This window comes from Salvelinus fontinalis, chromosome 22 (assembly GCF_029448725.1).
Source record: "Salvelinus fontinalis isolate EN_2023a chromosome 22, ASM2944872v1, whole genome shotgun sequence".
Classification (NCBI taxonomy): Eukaryota; Metazoa; Chordata; class Actinopteri; order Salmoniformes; family Salmonidae; genus Salvelinus; species Salvelinus fontinalis.
The window spans coordinates 11,409,421-11,430,611 of NC_074686.1; the positions used below are offsets into that span (position 1 = coordinate 11,409,421).

The window sequence follows — 21,191 nt, forward strand, 5'->3', positions numbered from 1 at the left end:
CCATTGTTGATACATATAAACTGTTGAGTGTGAAAAACCCAGCAGTGTTGCAGTTCTTGACACAAACCAGTGTGCCTGGCACCTACTACCATACCCAGTTCAAAGGCGCTAAAATATTTTATCTTGCCCATTCACCCTCTGAATGGCACACATACACAATCCATGTCGCAATTGTCTCAAGTGTTAAAAATGCTTCTTTAACATGTCTCCTCCCCTTCATCTACGCTGATTGAAGTGGATTTAACTAGTGACATCAATAAGGGATCATAGCTTCCACCTGGGTTCAGGTATTCTGAGAGCATGACTTTAAATAAAACCACGAGGAAACCGGCAGAAAAAGTTATGCTGAAGTACTGAAATTCCCATGGAAGAACGTTGTTTCTTAACGTTCCCTGAGAAATTTGAGAACATTACTTTAAATAGAACCATGAGGAAACCTGTAGGAAAGGTTATGCTAAAGTACTGAAATTCCCACTTCTTATGGCTGCAATCCCGTTAACAGGATCGATATGACAACAGCCAGTGAAAGTGCAGGGCGCCAAATTCAACCAACAGAAATCTCATAATTAAAATTCCTCAAGCATACAAGTATTTCACACCATTTTAAAGATACACTTCTTGTTAATCGCACCACAGTGTCCGATTTCAAAAAGGCTTTACAGCGAAAGCGCCACAAACGATTATGTTAGGTCACCGCAAAATCACAGAAAAACACAGCCATTTTTCCAGCCAAAGACAGGAGTCACAAAAAGCAGAAATAGAGATAAAATTAATCACTAACCTTTGATGATCTTCATCAGATGATACTCATAGGACTTCATGTTACACAATACATATACACTGCTCAAAAAAATAAAGGGAACACTTAAACAACACAATGAAACTCCAAGTCAATCACACTTCTGTGAAATCAAACTGTCCACTTAGGAAGCAACACTGACAATAAATTTCACATGCTGTTGTGCAAATGGAATAGACAAAAGGTGGAAATTATAGGCAATTAGTAAGACACCCCCAAAAAAGGAATGGTTCTGCAGGTGGTGACCACACACCACTTCTCAGTTCCTATGCTTCCTGGCTGATGTTTTGGTCACTTTTGAATGCTGACGGTGCTTTCACTCTAGTGGTAGCATGAGACGGAGTCTACAACCCACACAAGTGGCTCAGGTAGTGCAGTTCATCCAGGATGGCACATCAATGCGAGCTGTGGAAAAAAGGTTTGCTGTGTCTGTCAGCGTAGTGTCCAGAGCATGGAGGCGCTACCAGGAGACAGGCCAGTACATCAGGAGACGTGGAGGAGGCCGTAGGAGGGCAACAACCCAGCAGCAGGACCGCTACCTCCGCCTTTGTGCAAGGAGGTGCACTGCCAGAGCCCTGCAAAATGACCTCCAGCAGGCCACAAATCCTCCTAATATGGAGGGACTATGTACAGAAAGTGCTGTAGTTTCTAAACGGTTCACCCGATATGGATGAAAATGCCCTCAAATTAAATCTGACAGTCTGCACTTTAATTGTCATTGTATCCATATCAAATCCAAGTGCTGGAGTGGAGAGCCAAAACAACATAACGTGTCACTCGCTAGGTTCCCATCCAACTGGCTACAGATTTTCATGCTAATACGCTAGAATCGGCATATAGAAAATGTGTGCATTTTCCCACAAGTGGTGTGTTTCCACAAAATTGACAGTGCGCGATAACGTAGCGCACACAAAATGTACATTTTCGCTTAAGTTTTTATGTACGCATAAAAATAAAAAATTAAATGTTTCCATCGCATTTTCAACTCCGATAGTTTTGTCACAAAAACTGTTTCATTAAATTGCAAATGTGCCTCCTCTGGTCTTGGTACGAGCTCTCTAGCTAACAGCTTGCAGATACAGTGTGGGTAGGCTGTGCTGGGTTAAAAGGCTCTGCATGGTCAATCCGTCATCTGCAGTTACCGTACAGCATTTACTGCTATATGGTCTCTGCAGAAGTCAGGACATTCATACTTCTTGTACTTTGCGGAACAGAGCTGTTGTGAAGGGAGTTGTCAAGGACGTGAGTTTGTGTTAATACAGGACCTCCCGCCCCCATCTACTGTCAACCAATCATTGTCACAAATTTTGGAAGGCTCACGGTGATGCGGTACGGAGCTCGATTTGGCCTCCACAAGCCTTCAGAGGCTCTGGAATTGCTTCACATTCTCTGTAAGAATCACATATGCAGAGCCAGCATAAAGTGGCTTTAAGTCTACATGATGAGATTATTATGGATAAGAGGTGATAATATTTTTTATTGGCAGTCAAGCACTGATCATCATGTCACCAGAATAAGACCCTCAATATTTATTGGAAAGGAGCATAAAGATCACATTGCACTTTCACCACCCTGTAGAATTCATCACTTCATCTGTAGCCTAATAATCTGTATGGTTTCCTGAGTTGTAGCGGGAGGACCACTCCCCACAACATCGCGTGACTCCACGTTTACTTCGATATGATGGTTATTATATCAATATTTGTGCATGAAGGTATTTCCACTGCCATTTCTCACATTATTAATTTTACTGACACAAAAATATCCCACCATGTCGAACGAACAAATGATCTGTCTGCATTTATAACATTGTACCGAAACTTCCTGTTTCCATCAGCTGTTGGTATTTTTTTTATATGGTATGACTTTACTGCATAAAAACTGTGGATGGAAACATGGTTACAGTCTCAATACTTCTGGAGCTCAGTGTTTCTACTTGTAGTCCTGCAGTAGATACTTTGGTTAAAGTTGTCTCATAGGACAACTGACGTTAGATTGGCCAGCCAGGTTCATCATCAGTGTCAAGTCATTGGTTGCCAGATTTGAGCCTTTTTAGTCCACTGTTTTGGCTTCATGTACCTTACACTATGGTCCAGATCACCATTTTCAGCATATCACCTGTCCATATTCTCGTCAAACCTGTGTGAATGGAAATATATTGAAACACAATAAATACATAAACACAGCCAATACATTTTCATGAATCATCATAATAGAAGGTCTCACTGTTTTCTTTCTGTTTGAAATTAATACTTTGATTTGCTCAATGGTAGCCAAAGAGTGATTAAGAAAAACTAGATATTAGTCACACAATAAACATACGAGGTGATGGGCTTTCCCATTTATGGGTTCATTAATGTAGCTTATTGTGAATGTGTGATGGTGCTTTCAAGAGTACTGGGAACTCTGGAAAAAAACGAGGTCAAATAATGACTTCAGTGATCTTAAGGTCGGAAAGTAGGAGACCTTAGTTCCCGACTTGGAATTCTGAGTTGACCCCTCAAAAATATTTTCACAGTTGTCACAGTTGTCTTAAACGCACTGAGGTCGGAAGTCAGAGATTTCCGAGTTCCCAAGTGTTTTGAACGTGGCGTGAGAGAGTCTGATGGTGTCACTCACTGTCTGACGCAGTCGGGGATCTGCACACGCTCAATAGGGATGTGCTGGGACAGCTCCCGAAGGCTGTCGATAAACTGAAGCTTGCGACTGAATTTGGAGCTGTGAGGATGACGGGATCGGAAGCCATTAGTTTTGTGTGACGGCACAGAGCCTACATGTAAAAAATAAAGATACAGTAGTAGGCCGCATCGTTTAGATGAAATAAATATACAATTAAGATTTGTACTATTACAGTTACAAGATCAGGGCGGCTGCTCAAACAGTGCTATGGCCATTGTTCTATATATGTCCCTTTTGCTTCATGGAGTAACAGGGCCCATTGACTCAACAACAACAACAGCAACCCTGACAGACTAGACTTGGTGTCTCAGGGGATGGTGGCCCTCACCTGATGAAGGGCTTGATGATAGTGATCAGGGCCTTGATGTACCAGGTTGGGTGTACGATGTATAGACCTTTCAGATTCTTCCTCAACCTACGAGAGAAACAGAATCAAGTTTAAGAGTAAAGGTAACAGTTGTTCATTCAATCTGTCAGTATATCTTCTGTAGATTTACACTACCTCTCTCACATCACCAGGATTGACGGTGTAAACCTTTCCATAAGACACGTATCTCTACCAAAGGTTACTTTAGTGCCTCCAAAGGTTATTTGGGGCCCAGTCTGTGTGACTCCCCAGACAGGCGCAAACTGTTAAGTAAGTGGTCCACCTCTCTCACTTACAGTACCAGTCAAAAGTTTGGACACACTACTCATTCCAGGGTTTTTCTTTATTTTGACTATTTTCTAGATTGTAGAAAATACATCAAAACTATGAAATAACACATATGGAATCATGTAGTAACCAAAAAAAGTGTTAAACAAATAAAAATATGTTATACTTTAGATTATTAAAAAATAGCCACCCGTTGCCTTGATGACAGCTTTGCACACTCTTGGCATTCTCAACCAGCTTCATTGGTATACAGAAGATAGCCATATTTGGTAAAAGACCAAGTCCATATTACAGCTCAAATAAGCAAAGATAAACGACAGTCCATTATTACTTTAAGACATCAAGGTCAGTCAATTCGGAAAATTTCAAGAACTTTTAAAGTTTCTTCAAGTGCAGTCGCAAAAACCATCAAGAGCTACTGGAAGGAAGACCCAGAGTTACCTCTTCTGCAGAGGATAACTTCAATAGAGTTAACTGCACCTCAGATTGCAGCCTAAATAAATGATTTACAGAGTTCAAGTAACAGACACATCTCAACATCAACTGTTCAGAGGAGACTGCGTGAATCAGGCCTTCATGGTCGAATTGCTGCAAAGACTATTAAAGGACACGAATAAGAAGAGACTTGCTTGGCTTGGGCCAAGAAATGCGAGCAATTTAAAAAAAATGTATTTCACCTTTATTTAACCAGGTAGGCTAGTTGAGAACAAGTTCTCATTTGCAACTGCGACCTGGCCAAGATAAAGCATAGCAATTTCACACATATAACAACACAGAGTTACACATGGAATAAACAAAACATACAGTCAATAATACAGTAGGAAAAAAAAGAAAAAAGTCTATATACAGTTAGTGCAAATGAGGTAAGATAAGGGAGTTAAGGCAATAAATAGGCCATGGTGACGAAGTAATTGCAATATAGCAATTAAACACTGGAAGAGTGGATGTGCAGAAGATGAATGTGCAAGTATAGATACTGGGGTGCAAAGAAGCAAGATAAATAAATAAATAAATACAGTATGGGAATGAGGTAGATAGATGGGCTATTTACAGATGGGCTATGTACAGGTGCAGTGATCTGTGAGCTGCTCTGACAGCTGGTGCTTAAAGCTAGTGAGGGAGATATGAGTCTCAAGCTTCAGTGATTTTTGCAGTTAGTTTTAGTCATTGGCAGCAGAGAACTGGAAGGAAAGGCGACCAAAGTAGGAATTGGCTTTGGGGGTGACCAGTGAGATATACCTGCTGGAGCGCGTGCTATGAGTGGGTGCTGCTATGGTGACCAGTGAGCTGAGATAAGGCGGGGCTTTACCTAGCAGAGAGGTGTAGATAACCTGTAGCCAGTGGGTTTGGCGACAAGTATGAAGCGAGGGCCAACCAACAAGAGCGTACAGGTCGCAGTGGTGGGTAGTGTATGGGGCTTTGGTGACAAAACGGATGGCACTGTGATAGACTGCATCCAATTTGTTGAGTAGCGTGTTGGAGGCTATTTTATAGATGACATCGCCTAAGTCGAGGATCGGTATGATGGTCAGTTTTACGAGGGTATGTTTGGCAGCATGAGTGAAGGATGCTTTGTTGCGATATAGGAAGCCGATTCTAGATTTCATTTTGGATTGGAGATGCTTAATGTGAGTCTGGAAGGAGAGTTTACAGTCTAACCAGACACCTAGGTATTTGTAGTTGTCCACGTATTCTAAGTCAGAGCCGTCCAGAGTAGTGATGCTGGACGGACAGGCAGGTGCGGGCAGTGATCAATTGAAGAGCATGCATTTAGTTTTAATGGACATTAGACCTGTGGAAATCTGTCCTTTGGTCTGATGAGTCCAAAATTGGGAATTTTTGTTCCAACTTCTGTGTCTGTGTGAGACGCAGAGTAGGTGAACAGATGATCTCTGCATGTGCGGTTCCCACCATGAAGCATGGAAGAGGAGAAGGTGTGATGGTGCTTTGCTGGTGACACTGTCGGTGATTTATTTAGCATTCAAGGCACAATTCTGCAGCGATACGCCATCCCATCTGGTTTGCGCTTAGTGGGACTATCATTTGTTTTTCAACAGGACAATGACACCAAACACACATTCAGGCTGTGTAAGGGCTATTTGACCAAGAAGGAGAGTGATGGAGTGCTGCATCAGATGACCTGGTCTCCACAATCACCCGACCTCAACCCAATTGAGATGGTTTGGGATGAGTTGGACCGCAGAGAGAAGGAAAAGCAGCCAACAAGTGCTCCGCATATGTGGGAACTCATTCAAGACTGTTGGAAAAGCATTCCTCATGAAGTTGGTTGAGAGAATGCCAAGAGTGTGCAAAGCTGTCATCAAGGCAAAGGCTGGCTACTTTGAAGAATTTCAAATATAAAATATATTTAGATTTGTTTAACACTTTTTTGGTTACTAAATGATTCCATGTGTTATTTCATAGTTTTGATGTCTTCACTATTATTCTACAATGTAAACAATAGTAAAAAATAAAGAAAAACCCTAGAAGGAGTCGGTGTATCCAAACTTTTGACTGATACTGTACATGGGCCAAGTCAGACAACAGAAAGTGAGAGGGGAAGTTGGCTAGACACGGTCAGGTGTCAAAACACTAGCTCTAGTGGAGAAAACATCACAAAGAACAATGGTGGTTTTCCAGACACAGGTGAGCCCTACTCCTGGACTGAAAAGCATGCTCAATGTAGAACTATTGAAAGAGCTTTTTCATCCACAAACACTTAATCTTGTATGGAAAACGGTCAAATCCTCTCCACTCATCCCCTACCCAGATGGTCATATGCCATCGCAATCTTTGCTCTCTCTCTCCCACTACTCTCTTCTCTTCTATCATATCATCTCTCCCTTTGCTAAATAGTTCTCTGTCTTGTCTCCTGACTCTGCCTGTTCGACCCTACTATCCTCCCTTTCCGCTTTCCTCCCGGCCGGCTCGGCCCTCCCCTCCTGCCCAGTAGCTGAGTGACTCATTGCGAGTTTACAGAACAGGCCTGCGTGGAGCGAAAATTGAGGAAAACTAAACTTCTGGAGGACCTATCATCCTGTCACGCCCTCCTCTCTACATGCTCTTCCTCTGTCTCCGTTGCTAAAACCACTTTCTATCACTCTACATTTCAGCTTCTGCCTCTAACCCTAGTAAACTATTTTCCACCATCTCCTCCCTCCTTAATCCTCAACCCCCTCCCTCCTCCCCCTCTGCGGACGACTTTGTCAACCACTTTGAAAAGAGTTAACTGGTCCCACTCACACAGAACTACCCTACGCATTGACCTCTTTCTCCCCTCTCTCTTCAGATGAAATCCTGCGACTAGTGTCCGGCCGCCCGACAACCTGCCCACTCGACCCCATCCCCTCCTCCCTTCTCCAGATCATCTCTGGAGACCTTCTCCCATTCCTCACTCCCCTCATCAACTCACTGGCTTCCCTCATCAATCCCTCTGACTTCAAATGGCCGGAGTCGCTCCACTCCGCAGGAAACCAACACTCAACCCCTATGACGTCAAAAACTACAGACCGGTATCCCTTCTTTCTTTTCTTTCCAAAACACTTGAGTCCGCTGTCTCAGACAAACTCTCTCGCTATCTCTCTCCGAAAAGTGTTCTTGACCATAACCAGTCAGGCTTCAAGATGGGTCACTCAACCGAGACTGCTCTTCTCTGTGTCATGGTGGCTTTCTGCACTGCCAAAGCTGACTCACTCTCCTCTGTTCTCATCCTTCTAGATCTATCCGCTGTATTCGACATCATGAGCAATCAGATCCTCCTCTCCACACTCTCAGGGCTGGGTATCTCAGGCTCTGCACACTCTTGGATTGCATCCTACCTGGAAGGTCGCTCCTCAGCTTGGATATCTCAGCTTGGATGTCGGCCCACCATCTCAAGCTCAACCTCGACAAGACAGAGCTGCTCTTCCTCCAGGGGAAGGCCTGCTCGCTCCATGACCTCTCCATCACGGCTGACAACTCCACAGTGTGACCCTCCCAGAGTGCAAAGAACCTTGGTGTGACCCTGGACAACACCCTGTCGTTCTCTGCAAACATCAAAGCAGTGACCTGCTCCTGCAGGTTCATGTTCTACAACATCCGTAGAGTACGACCCTACCTCACACAGGAAGCTGCACAGGTCCTAATCTATGCACTTGTCATCTCCCGTCTGGACTACTGTAACTTGCTGTTGGTTGGGCTCCCCGCTTGTGCCATTAAACCCCTGCAACTTATCCAGAACGCTGCAGCCTGCCTAGTGTTAAACTTTCCCAAATTCTCCCATGTCGCCCCGCTCCTCTTCACATTCCACTGGCTTCCATTCGAAGCCCGCATTCACTACAAGATCATGTTACTTGTCTATGGAGCAGCAAGAGGAACTGCCCTTCCCTACCTTCAGGTTATGCTCCAACCCTAAACCACAACCCGAGTTCTCCGTTCTGCCATCTTTGGTCTTTTGGCCCTCCCACCCCTATGGGAGGGAAGCTCCTGCTCTGCTCAGCCCAGTCCAAACTCTTCTCTGTCCTGGCACCCTAATGGTTGAACCAGCTCCCCCCTGATATGTTGTTGTTGTCCCACCTAGCTATCTTAAGATGAATGCAGTAACTGTAAGTCCCTCTGGATAAAGGCATCTGCTAAATGACTAAAATGTAAATGTTCAAAGAAGCGTCCAAAATCATATCACAAAAAAATGAGTGTCTGAACTATAGGTGACCTCTAGAAATCCCTGCAGGGTTTTTCTTGGATAATTCCTTACACATATTTGTATAAAGGGAAATAGGATATAATAATATAAATATAATAAATAAATATACTAATATAATAAATAAAATATAATAATATAAATAATATAAAGGGAAATCAAGTTGAGACATTCATTTCAACAACATACAAGGTCAGTGGGATGGTCTTAGCAGCTTTTTTCCTCCTGCAGTTCACTTGATACCGTTACTGGATCCAAACATTTAGTTACATTATTAGTATTAGACCCAGGTCAAGGTTTACAGCATCAAAGCTTTCTGGAAATATGAGGGATTATGTTAGTAGCCATGTCGTACAGAAGCCTTTGGACACTGTTGTAACCATCCTGAAAGAAATTACACTCTTTCCATTAGGGCACTCAATGTAAAACGTTTTAAAAACGTTTTCCAACGGAAAATGACAATGTGAGTGTTTTTTATTGGACAAGTCCATGTAGTTCATCCTAGTTTCAGTCCATTTTCTTCCGTTTTGTGCCTAATGAACAAAACCCTGGAATCTACTACCTCTTAGCCTGAGAACTGTAGGTTGGCTGTGCGGGAAGTCAGGAGGAAACTCAAAATTATACTTTGGTTTTGATGCCATCCTCTGGCTGAAGAAGGAGTGCCAAAGCAGGCTCTCATAAACTTGCTAAGGATGCTAAGGCCCAATGTGACACTATTATTGCCAGCTACTTGCTGTGTGTTACTTTCTATACTATATAAGTACATATGGTTGCTACACTGCACATTCAAACTCTCATACACCATTTTTTTTAAGTACGCATGGTATTATTTGGGAATATTTACTGAAGGTTTAACTTTATTTTACTGTCTGCTGTTTTAAGGCGTTTATTTATTAAAAGTACTGTTACTGGTATAAAAGTAGCCTCCTGGTATAACTTTGTGATATAGTTAAATAGTAATTACTTAGCAATTACCTAATGAGGTGCAGACTTGTATTAGATCAAGACAAGTCACAAATGTGATGGCTTGAGACTCGTCTTGGTAGCTTCTATTCTGTTTCACTACACGAGAGCGCAACGGTGGTGGACATGCCTACTCATTCCATGGTTTTTCTTAATTTTTACTATTTTATACATTGTAGAATAATAGTGAACACATCAAAATTATGAAATAACAAATATGAAATCATGTAGTAACCACAAAAGTGTTAAAAAAATCTAAATATAGCTTAGATTCTTCAAAGTAGCCAACCAAATCCAATCCAAATCAAACTCTATTTCTCACGTGCCGAATACAACAGGTGTAGACTTTACCGTGAAATGCTTACTTACAAGCCCTTAACCAACAATGCAGTTCAAGAAAGAGTTAAGAAAATATTTACCAAATAAACAAAAGTAAAAAATTATAAAAAGTAACACAATAAAAGAACAATAACGAGGCGATATACAGGGGGTACCAGTACTGAGTCAATGTGCAGGGGTACAGGTTAGTTGAGGTCATTTGTACATGTAGGTAGAGGTAAAGTGACTATGCATAGATAATAAACAGTGAGTAGCAGCAGTGTAAAAACAAATGGGGGGGGATGGGGGTGGGGCAGAGAGAACAGTCTATGACTTGGGTAACTAGAGTCTTTTACAATTTTTGGGACTTTCCTCTGACACCGCCTAGTATATAGGTCCTTGGATGGCAGGAAGCTTGACCCCAGTGATGAACTGGGCCGTACGCACTACCCTCTGTAGCGCCTTACAGTCAGATGCCGAGCAGTTGCCATACCAGGCGGTGATGCAACCGGTCAGGATGCTCTCGATGGTACAGCTGTTGAACTTTTTGAGGATCTGGGGACCCATGCCAAATCTTTTCAGTCTCGAGGGGGTAAAGGTGTTGTCGTGCACTCTTCATAACTGTCTTGGTGTGTTTGGACCATGATAGTTCGTTGGTGATGTGGACACCAAGGAACTTGAAACTCTCGACCTGATCCACTACAACCCCGTCAATGTTGATGGGGGCCTGTTCGGCCCTTCTTTTCCTATAGTCCATGATAAGCCACTTTGTCTTGCTCACATTCAGGGATAGGTTGTTGTCCTGGCACCACACTACCAGGTCTCTGACCACCTCCCTATAGGCTGTCTCATCGTTGTCGGTAATCAGGCCTACCACTGTTGTGTCATCAGCAAACTTAATGATGATGTTGGAGTCACATTTTCTTGTTTGCTTATGGCCTTATATAGCTGGTTGAGTGCGGTCTTAGTGCCAGCATCGGTTTGTGGTGGTAAATAGACGGCTACGAATAATATAGATGTCACACCCTGATCTGTTTCACCTGTCCTTGTGATTGTCTCCACCTCCTCCAGGTGTCGCTTATTTTCCCCAGTGTGTTTATTCCTGTGTTTCCTGTCTCTCTATGCCAGTTCGTCTTGTATGTTTGTCAAGTCAACCAGCGTGTTTTTTCCCGTACACCCTTTTCACTTCTTTGCTAGTCCTCCCGGTTTTGACCCTTGCCTGTTTTCTGGACTCCATTCCCGCCTGCCTGACCATTCTGCCTGCCTGCCATGACCTCGAGCCTGCCTGCCCTTCGGTACCTACTGGACTCTGAACTGGTTTTGACCTTTTGCCTGTACGTGACCGTTGTGTCTGCATCTGGGTCTCGCCTTGTGCCCTTATAACAGATGAGAACTCTCTTGGTAGATAGTGTGGTCTACAGCTTTTCATAAGGCGTGAAATACCTCAAGACTTCTTTAATATTAGGCATCATGCACCAGCTGTTATTGACAAAAAGACACACACCCCCGGCCCTCGTCTTACCAGACGTAGTTTCTCTGTCCTGCCGGTGCATGGAAAATCCCACCAGCTCTATATTATCCGTGTTGTCGTTCAGCCATGACTCGGTGAAACGTAAGATATTACAGTTTTTAATGTCCCGTTGGTAGGATACTCTTGATCGTATATTATCCATTTTGTTTTCCAATGATTGCACGTTGGCCAATACAACGGAGGGTAGTGGGGGTTTACTCACTCACCTACGAATTCTCAGAAGGCAGCCTGACCTCCTCTCCCTTTTCCTGCGTCTTTTCTACATGCAAATGATGGGATTTGGGCCCATTCCCGAGAAAGCAGTATATTCTTCCCGTCGGAATCATTAAATCATTTTTTTGTCCAGTTCGAGGTGAGTAATCGCTGTTCTGATGTCCAGAAGTTATTTTCGGTCATAAGAGACGGTAGCAGCAACATTATGTACTAAATAAGTTTAAAAAAACAAGTTACAAACAACGCAAAAAAACAGGCGTCATTGTTCCCTGTCTGTGCATTGTTCGTGTTTCTTGTTTTGTATTATGTTTCGTTCATTATTTACTCCCTGACTTTGCATCCCAACTCCCAGCGCACACGTTATAGAATGACGCCTTATCAAAGCGAAGCATCAGGGAGTTTTTTTTGTTTGTTTTGGAGGTGATGTCGGGTCTGTGTGTCAGAACCGAAGCTACCTGGGAGGCCTCAGCCGGTTTGTCGGATTCCCATGCCTCAGCGGGTTCAACTGGTTCCCCTGCCTCAGCAGGATCAACGGGCTTCCATGCCTCAGCTGGCTCGACAGGCTTCCATGCCTCAGCTGGCTCGACAGGCTGCCATGCCTCTGCGGATTCGATCGGCTCCCATGCCTCAGCTGGCTTGATAGGTTCCCATGCCTCAGATGAGTGAACAGGTTCCCGTGCCTCGACAGAGGCAACCAGGGGAGGTCTTAGCCGGCTCATCAGGCTCTCACGCCTCAGCCGGTTCGTTAGGGTTCTTCACCTCAGTGGAGGCGACCGGTCCGCTCCTGATCCCTGCGAACGTCCCTGTGGTCGGTGTCCTGCGGCTGTAGCCACACGTCGGGGAGGGGGTACTGTCACATATGTTCTCTCTCCAGCGCTCTTGGTCGCCATGCTCCCGCGCCTCAGCCGGATCGACAGGTTCCCGTGCCATAGCAGAGGTGACCGGTCCGCTGAGGATCCCAGGGATCGCCATTTTGGTCGGCGTCCTACGGCTGTAGCCGCGCGTCGGGGAGGGGGTACTGTCATGTGTGCGCCTCTCCGGCCTCTAGGTCACCAGGCTGCTCGTAATAGCGCACACCTGTCACCATCATTATGCACATCTGCGCATAATGACACTCACCTGGACTCCACCTCTTTGATTATCTGCCCTATATTTGTCACTCCCTTTGGTTCCTTCCCCAGGCGTCATTGTTTCTGTTTCAGTTTCTTGTCTGTGCGTTGTTCGTGTTTCTTGTTTTGTATTATGTTTCGTTCATTCATTAAATGATTCACTCCCTGAACTTGCTTCCCGACTCCCAGTGCACACGTTATACACAATAGCACAGTTGGTTAGGAGTCCGTAAAACGACAGCCATCCCCTCCGGTGCCATTCTCTCCCTTTGCCTTGATGACAGTTTTGCACACTCTTGGTATGCTCTCAACCAGCTTCATGAGGTAGTCACCTGGAATGCATTTCAATTAACAGGTGTGCCTTGTTAAAAGTTAATTTGTGGATTTTTTTTTCCTTCTTAATGCGTTTCAGCCAATCAGTTGTGTTGTGACAAGGTAGGTATACATAAGGTAGCCCTATTGGGTAAAAGACCAAGTCCATATTATGGCAAGAACAGCAAAGAAAAACGACAGTCCATCTTTACTTTAAGACATGAAGGTCAGTCAATTCGGAACATTTCAAGAACTTTTAAAATTTCTTCAAGTGCAGTCACCAAAACCATCAAGCGCTATGATGAAACTGGCTCTCGTGAGGACCGCCACAGGAAAAGAAGACCCAGAGTTTACTCCGCTACAGAGGATGAGTTCATTAGAGTTGCCAGCCTCAGAAATTTCAGCCCAAATAAATGCTTCACATAGTTCAAGTAACAGACACATCTCAACATCAACTGTTCAGAGGAGACTGCGTGAATCACCAATAAGAAAAAGAGACTTGTTAGGGCCAAGAAACACGAGCAATGGACATTAGACCGGTGGAAATCTGTCCTTTGGTCTGATGACTCCAAATTTGAGATTTTTGGTTCCAACCGCTGTATCTTTGTGAGATGCAGGGTAGGTGACGGATGATCTCTGCATGTGTAGTTCCCACCGTGAAGCATTGAAGAGGAGGTGTGATGGTGTGGGTGTGCTTTGCTGCTGACACTGTCTGTGATTTATTTTGAATTCAAAGCACACTTAACCAGCAAGGCTACCACAGCATTCTGCAGCGATTCGCCATCCCATCTGGTTTGCGCTTAGTGGGACTATCATTTGTTTTTCAACAGGACAATGACCCAAAACACACCTCCAGGCTGTGTAAGGGCTATTTGGACCGCAGAGGGAAGATAAATCAGCCAAAAGTGCTCAGCATATGTGGGAACTACTTCAAGGCTGATGGAAAAGCATTCCTCATGAAGCTCATGAATACCAAGATTGTGCAAAGCTGTCATCAAGGCAAAGGGTGGCTTCTTTGAAGAATATCAAATATTTGTTCAACACGTTTTTGGTTAGTACATGATTCCATATGTGCTATTTCCTAGTTTTGATGTCTTCACAATTATTCTACATTGTAAAAATATAAAGAAAAGCCCTTGAATGAGTAGGTGTGTCCAAACTTTTGACTGGTACTGTCGTTAAATAGTTACATAGTAATTATCTAATGAAGTGCAGACTTGAGTTAGATCAGGATCAGTCACAAATTTGATGGCTTGAGACTCGTCTTGGTAGCTTCAATTCTGTTTCACTACACGAGAGCGCATCAGTGGTGGATCAGGCTATCAACTACTAACCTGGCTGACCCGATCCATGTGACTCACAGCACAGGGAGCTGTGACCACACTGGCCTGAATAGTAGGCCATTTGTTAATGTAATATTCGCTCAGAAATTGTGCAATGGATTTCATTATTTTTTATTGTATAAAAAAAAAATCTCAGGGGTTGAGAGCTCTCGTTGTTTAGATTTCAAAATCCAAACATTGTAATGGAAGGGGGCTGTATGTGGCTGTGCCTGTGGGTGTTTGAGTGAGGACACAGAGGAGGGCCAAGCAGTAAAAGCACAGCCCCCTCCATTATCAACCCATTGTGCCAATAACATCAAAGAGCCATTCGCGACTCTGAAGTCAGGAGGACTTCAAGAATTAGGCGTTAGCCAGACTAATTAACAACTAGGCTGATTTGACTTTGAGTAGGGACATTACTATATCATTAATAAAACAAATTGCCCAGCTGAATAAAATTAAATATTATGTTATATAATGATGTTGAAGTACTTTGCCCTGGTGACACGAAGGTCCTCCAATGGCACTGTTGTTGTATACTCAGGACTGTGCAAATTCTGGGAAATACTCTTCCATTTTTAATGTTCCTGCCAAAACCTCTGCTATGAGGTCCTGTTTGTTCAGAAAGACCCAGACAGGAAGGGTCCGAGGCTTCACGACAGACCCTGGTTCGATCCCGAGCTGTAATACAACCGGCTGTGATCGGAAGTCCCATAGGGCGGTACACAATTGGCCCAGCATCGTACGGGTTAGGGGAGGGTTTGGCAGGGGAAGGCCATCATTGTAAAATAAGAATTTGTTCTTAACTGACTTGCCTAGTGAAATAAAAAATATATAAAAAAGAATGGACCATAGAATACTACAAATCAACAGGTTTACGGTGGAGTGTTTGCCCTCATTTGTGTACAGCCAGTCAGAGCAAGTTGGACATTAATTAAGCACCACACCCTGGGTCTATTCATATTCAATACAATAATTCTGCTTCTACACAAACTCCTAACACAAACAACACGTTACCACAAGCAGAGTCATATTTCACCAGATGCTGAGTAGGGGAAATTACAAGGTTGGGAAATAAAGGATATAAATCTACAATTTGCGCAATGCTACAAAGCAAGACATTCGAATCAGGGAGGAGCTTCGTGTAATGATCGCATGCCCCCATTTTAGTGGAATTGTGTAAATATTGTTTCAGAAGTTTACTTTTTAATTATCTTTCTTCCACTTGCTTTACTATCGTTGTGGTGAAGGGAAGAGCATCTAGCCATGGCTGCGCTTTGACAGAACTGCAAAGTTTTGAATTCTGAGCTACTCGTGAAAATCGATCGGTTCCAGAAAATACTGCTAAAGTTCAGTGTGGCTCCACAGTAAGACATCATGGGAATCTCGATTCGAAAACTCATTGAGACTTATTGCTGAATATTTACATTTACATTACACTTGAGGACTTCATTGCGGATTCACAGTGAAAACGTTCTAGGAATCAACCTTCTGAGAGTGGCAGAGGATGCTTTCTGTGTCAGACCCAGAGTGACATTTTACGGGAGGAAGGGGTCTGTTGTAACACTGTCATTTTCTTAATTTCTGTATTTTTTCTTAGGCAAGCCTAGGAATCTAGTATTATTTAATGAATATGGGTTGTCTGTGCAGTAAAGACCAACGTATTGAGAAGGCACGTAAAGAATCAAACAAAAGGATTAATAAACAGCTGCAAGAAGACAAGCATAATAACCAAATAACTTGCCCGCGCCAGTTGCTACTGTTAGGAGCTGATGAATCTGGGCAACGCACGATAGTAAATCAGATGCGCTGTTTACATGTGGAACGCACTGCACAGGAGAAAATACATTACATACAAAACAACAGTAAAAAGGCTTCAGGGGTGTCCGAGACATTTTTCGAGGTGGATGGTATCCATTTTCATGTATCTAATGTTAGAGGTCAGAGGTACGAAAGCAGAAAGTGGATGCGGTGTTTTGCTGACGTGTGGGATGTTATTTTTGTGGTGGACAGCAGCAGCTATGACATGGTGATGCAGGAAGACAGCCAGACCAACGGGCTGCGGGAGGCACTAAACCTCTTCAAGATCATCTGGAACAACAGGTGGCTAAGGACCCTTCCTGTCTGGGTCTTACTGAACAAACAGGACCTCCTAGCAGAGAAGATTTTGGAGGGAAAATCAAAAATGGAAGAGTATTTCCCAGAATTTGCACACTACACTATGCCGGAATTTTCAACACCAGTACCAGGGGAGGACCTTCGTGTCACCAGGGCAAAGTACTTCATACATGATGAGTTTCTGAAGATCAGTACAGCAGGCCAACTAGACGAAAGGGACTGTCATCTGGTTTTCACCTGTGCAGTTGACACGGAAAACATCCGGCTCTTCTTTCGTGTCTTGACAGATAGCCAGCTTGGTAGATTTTCGACACTGAGACACTTATTTTTCACCGACTGAGACAAATTTAATTACTGACTTAATTACTTTGCATAAAATAACTTGAGATTTGACTTTGGCAGTGTTCCAGGCCAACTACATTGCAGTTGCTAAATCTCACAATGCCTGAATAGGTGTTGAACATATCCACTAACCACATCATATAATATAGCACTCTGACTGCAATGTTGATGACTGCAATTTATTCGACCTGGAACATGGCCTACGACTTGTAGACTCCGCTGACATGAGATACTGTTGAGTTAAAATATGTTTGTACTGTTTTGTTACTCACTGCGGCATATAGTCTTCTGAAATAGGACCGCAAACCAAGCCAATTTGAGTAAACAGAACTAACCTTCTGTCAACGGTGGTGTAACACTCTCTGAGCCAGCCAATGGTGGGGAGCTTGTCACGCTGGGCCATGGCACACAGGTACACAATGACGTAGTTCTCCGCAACCATCAGGTCCAACGTTCCCACAACGTATCTGCAATGTTTAGTGGTGCTGTGGTTAGGAATGTCGACCTGAAGAGTGGCCAATTCAGATAGTGTTTTACTAAGACTGTGGCTTCTCATCAATTAGCTCTCAGACCTGAACAGGTTGTCCATGACATGCGGGTAGTTCTCCATGTTGTTTTCAGGGAGATAGCAGGAAGAGAACACAATGATGTCATTAGACCCTTCTCCATAGTAACCTAGAAGGAAAACATTATTTGGATGAGGCAAAAATGAACATGCAAAAAATAAGTCAAGATGCTCGTTCTGTCATCCGAGTTGATCTCACAAAAAACGGTCACATCCGAATTCCATGAGCCTGAGAAAAGCTCACATTCTTGCATAATGTCAGTTAGGTAAGTGCGACAGATTAAGTGAGTGCTGGGATTCTGGACTCACCCCCATGTGACAAGACTCGAAGGAAAGGATCCAGTACACTCATGTTGACCAGACTCTCCTGAAGCGGATCTCCTGTGCGGAACCGGCGCCACCTAGTGCCCTGGCTGTCCACTTGGTCTTGGTCAAGAGAGCCCACTCCCATCTGCTCTGGTACTGACTCACGGGCCTTATGGAAACATGATGCCACTCCCAGACGAAGCAGGTCATCTGTGAATGGGAATAATGTTTCAATGGTCAATTTCCCATACCGTACTGTAGATAACAAAATGTATAGACGGAGAGTGGTTGTGTACTGTCTATAATATGTTATATCTATGGGGTCAAGATCATCTAATGCAAAGTATATATAAAGGGAATAGCTATATATTGTGAATTTCCCAAAATAGCCTATTTGTGTCTATCCCATGAGAAAAATATAATCCAAGTGAAAGTTGTTCAATAAGTTCATTGGCCTGTCTTGGACCTGTGAGTGAAGAAACGGACCAAAGATAAAGGCTGTTAGTCTGTCCTGTCCACTGCACCCAGTTCTCACCCTCCAAATCCATGTTGTGCACTGGAAAATGGAGGGACTCGCTGTCCGAGGGCGTTTCCATGGCATCCAAGTCGATGTCCAGCCCCAAATCGTCATCATCGGGGGAGGGAGAGAGGGCAGCTGTGGCATAGTCGTCGGACACCGCCGAGTCACTGCGATCCAGCGTCAGACTTAGGGCTGGGGCCACCAGGCGCTTTTTCCTGGATCGGGGCCCTGTCAGAGCCAGGCTGCTGGGCGGGGCTACCATGACATTTAATCATCATGATTTGCATTTATATGGAGCTTTATAACAGTGACTGTGATGTTACAACATTGCCATTTTGAATTGAAGTGTTACCTGGCCTGTCATCAGCAGCTAATGTGGGGTTCCCCGAGACTGCACCTGTGCCATGAACATTCCTGGGAGGTGACCTACAATGTTTAGAGAGGTCAACAATTACATTTCTATGGAATTTTTATTAGATATAGGTGTTTCATTGTGAAAAAACACTTGTTTGGATATTTGGTATGTTGATAATATAAGAAAAACAATTCAGTCTGATGACCATGACCTCTGACCTGGGAATGTAAATGTCATCCTCCTCCTTCTCCATTTCTTGCTCTTCCTCTCTTGGCTCCATGTTGTTGCTGTGCAGGTTTTCAGTGCCAAGTTTCCTGATAGATGTTGTCAGAGTAATAGCAAACCTTTTGGCCCGGAGAAATTAAAAATCCAAACTGCTATTACAGCTCAGGAGCAACTTTAGCTGTAACTTCATATTTGTATTTGAGGAGAATAAAGGGTGTAAAAATAAATGATGATGAATGTCATGGACATACGGTAACAAGTTAAAAAAAATAAACACTAACACCAACAGGTTCATGTCTGATCAGTTCTGCCAAATTATCGGATAATGAGGGATTTGTTCCTCTGCTGGCCTCTAGTGGAAAACGCACAGTGTTCATTTGTATTGAGTGCAATATAGGTAGTACGGTATATAAGCCAAGGCTATCAACAACCACTGTCTGTCACCATTTTGTACTTTCTTTTTCAAAGCTTGTATTATAATGAAAATGTAGAATCACTTGTAGAATGTAAGACCCTTTCACCAGTGAGAACACATTAAATTGCACCAATATCATCAAGTTTGTCTTGGTTAGATTCATGTGAATAAGTGGTAAACAAAACTTGAGACAGGAATGCATGTGCACAGATACAACACAAAGCAACAAATGTGTAACATTACCTTGTTGATGGTATTTGGTTGACAGACCGACAAACTTTTCAATGCCTTTGTAAAAGTACAGTAACTGTACAATGAGTAGCCTTTGAGTGAAAGAGGTAAACGTTATGGATTTGCTGAACTCATGACGAAGCCTCAATTGCACTGACACAATTGCCACACCTGAGAGTCAAGGTGTGGTGTATTTATTGCCAGTGCAAGCCCGTCCCTGTAACCAAGGCAACAGGAATAAACTGCACAAGCTCCGCTTTAGGGTGAAAACATGCATGTACATGAATGCTTGTTCAGAATTCATGCAATGTAAGGCTGTTGGGCTGTATGACATCACAGAGAATCAAACAAAAGAGTCAGCACTGAAACCAGTGATACATGATTGAGGATTTTTTTCAATGTTATTTATAGTAAAAAACACATACAAACATCCTAATACCTATTCTGAATCCAAAATGTATGGCCTACTGTAGATTTGAAAGGTCCATAGAAATTTGACCTAAGAGATTTTGTACCCAAAGATGTTTTGTGCACCTGGTACTTCCTTGGCTATCTACACATTATTTGCTGGCTCAGCATTGCACCATGAGTACTTATCTTGTAATTTTGAGTAGTCACATTTTTCTAGTAATCACACCCCTCTTCAACATTTCCTCATTCAGTCACCACAAACTGCCTATGTATCTTAAATATGTTTAGAAACGAGAGAAATTGCCAAGCATTCATATACTGATAAGCATAGGGGTTGACCTTTGGAGTTGACAAAGCCCGTTTGATAGCTTAGATCTTTGCTTTCCATCTGCAATGTGTGATACAGAGCCTTCAGAAAGTATTCACACCCCTTGACTTATTCAACATTTTGTAGTGTTACAGCCTGAATTCAAAATGGATTACATTGATTTGGTTTCTCACCCTTCTACACACAATACACCATAATGGCAAAGTGAAAACATGTTTTTAGACATTTTTGCAAATGTATTGAAAATAAGTATTCACACCCCTGAGTCAATACGTTGTAGAGGCAGGCACCTTTGGCAGCGATTACAGCTGTGAGTCTTTCTGTGTAAGTCTTTAAGAGCTTTCCACACCTGGATTGTACAACATTTGCCCATTATAAAAGATGCTTCAAGCTCTGTCAAATTGGTTGTTGATCATTGCTGGACAACCATTTTCAGGTCTTGCCATAGATTTTCAAGTATATTTAAGTCAAAACTGTAATTGTGCCACTCAGGAACATACAATGTCTTCTTGGTATGCAACTCCAGTGTAGATGTGGCCTTGTGTTTTAGGTTATTGTCCTGCTGAAAGGTGAACTCATCTACCAGTGTCTGGTGGAAAGCAGACTGAACCAGGTTTTCCTCTAGGGTTTTGCCTGTGCTTACCTCCATTCCGTTTATTTTATATACTGAGCGGTTGGCCTCATGGTGAAACTCCTGAACGGTTTCCTTCCTCTCCGACAATGGAGTTAGGAAGGACGTCTGTATTTTTGTAGTGACTGGGTGTATTGATACACTATCCAAAGTGTAATTAATAAC

The 21,191-nt window shown here is 43.2% G+C and overlaps 2 protein-coding genes across 3 annotated transcripts; one reads left to right on the forward strand and one right to left on the reverse strand.

The window, feature by feature from the left end:
* Positions 1-2,256: 2,256 nt before the first annotated feature.
* LOC129819798 (BCL2/adenovirus E1B 19 kDa protein-interacting protein 2-like) lies at positions 2,257-19,826 on the reverse strand. Of its 2 annotated transcripts, XM_055876396.1 has the most exons (10): positions 19,669-19,826; positions 19,004-19,129; positions 18,783-18,856; positions 18,446-18,685; positions 17,914-18,120; positions 17,612-17,714; positions 17,375-17,506; positions 3,807-3,893; positions 3,419-3,517; positions 2,257-2,938 (listed from the first exon to the last, which is right to left on the reverse strand). In XM_055876396.1, exons 2-10 carry the CDS (start codon positions 19,063-19,065, stop codon positions 2,914-2,916), a joined length of 1,029 nt encoding a protein of 342 aa, XP_055732371.1. In that variant the 5' UTR covers positions 19,066-19,129; positions 19,669-19,826; the 3' UTR covers positions 2,257-2,913. The 2 variants fall into 2 exon arrangements, with proteins under 2 accessions (XP_055732371.1, XP_055732372.1); XM_055876397.1 differs by lacking the exon at positions 2,257-2,938 and having other exon boundaries at positions 3,426-3,569.
* Positions 15,665-19,563, forward strand: LOC129819800 (guanine nucleotide-binding protein G(s) subunit alpha-like). The gene has a single exon (XM_055876398.1). It carries the CDS (start codon positions 16,207-16,209, stop codon positions 17,035-17,037), a length of 831 nt encoding a protein of 276 aa, XP_055732373.1. The 5' UTR covers positions 15,665-16,206; the 3' UTR covers positions 17,038-19,563.
* Positions 19,827-21,191: the final 1,365 nt, after the last annotated feature.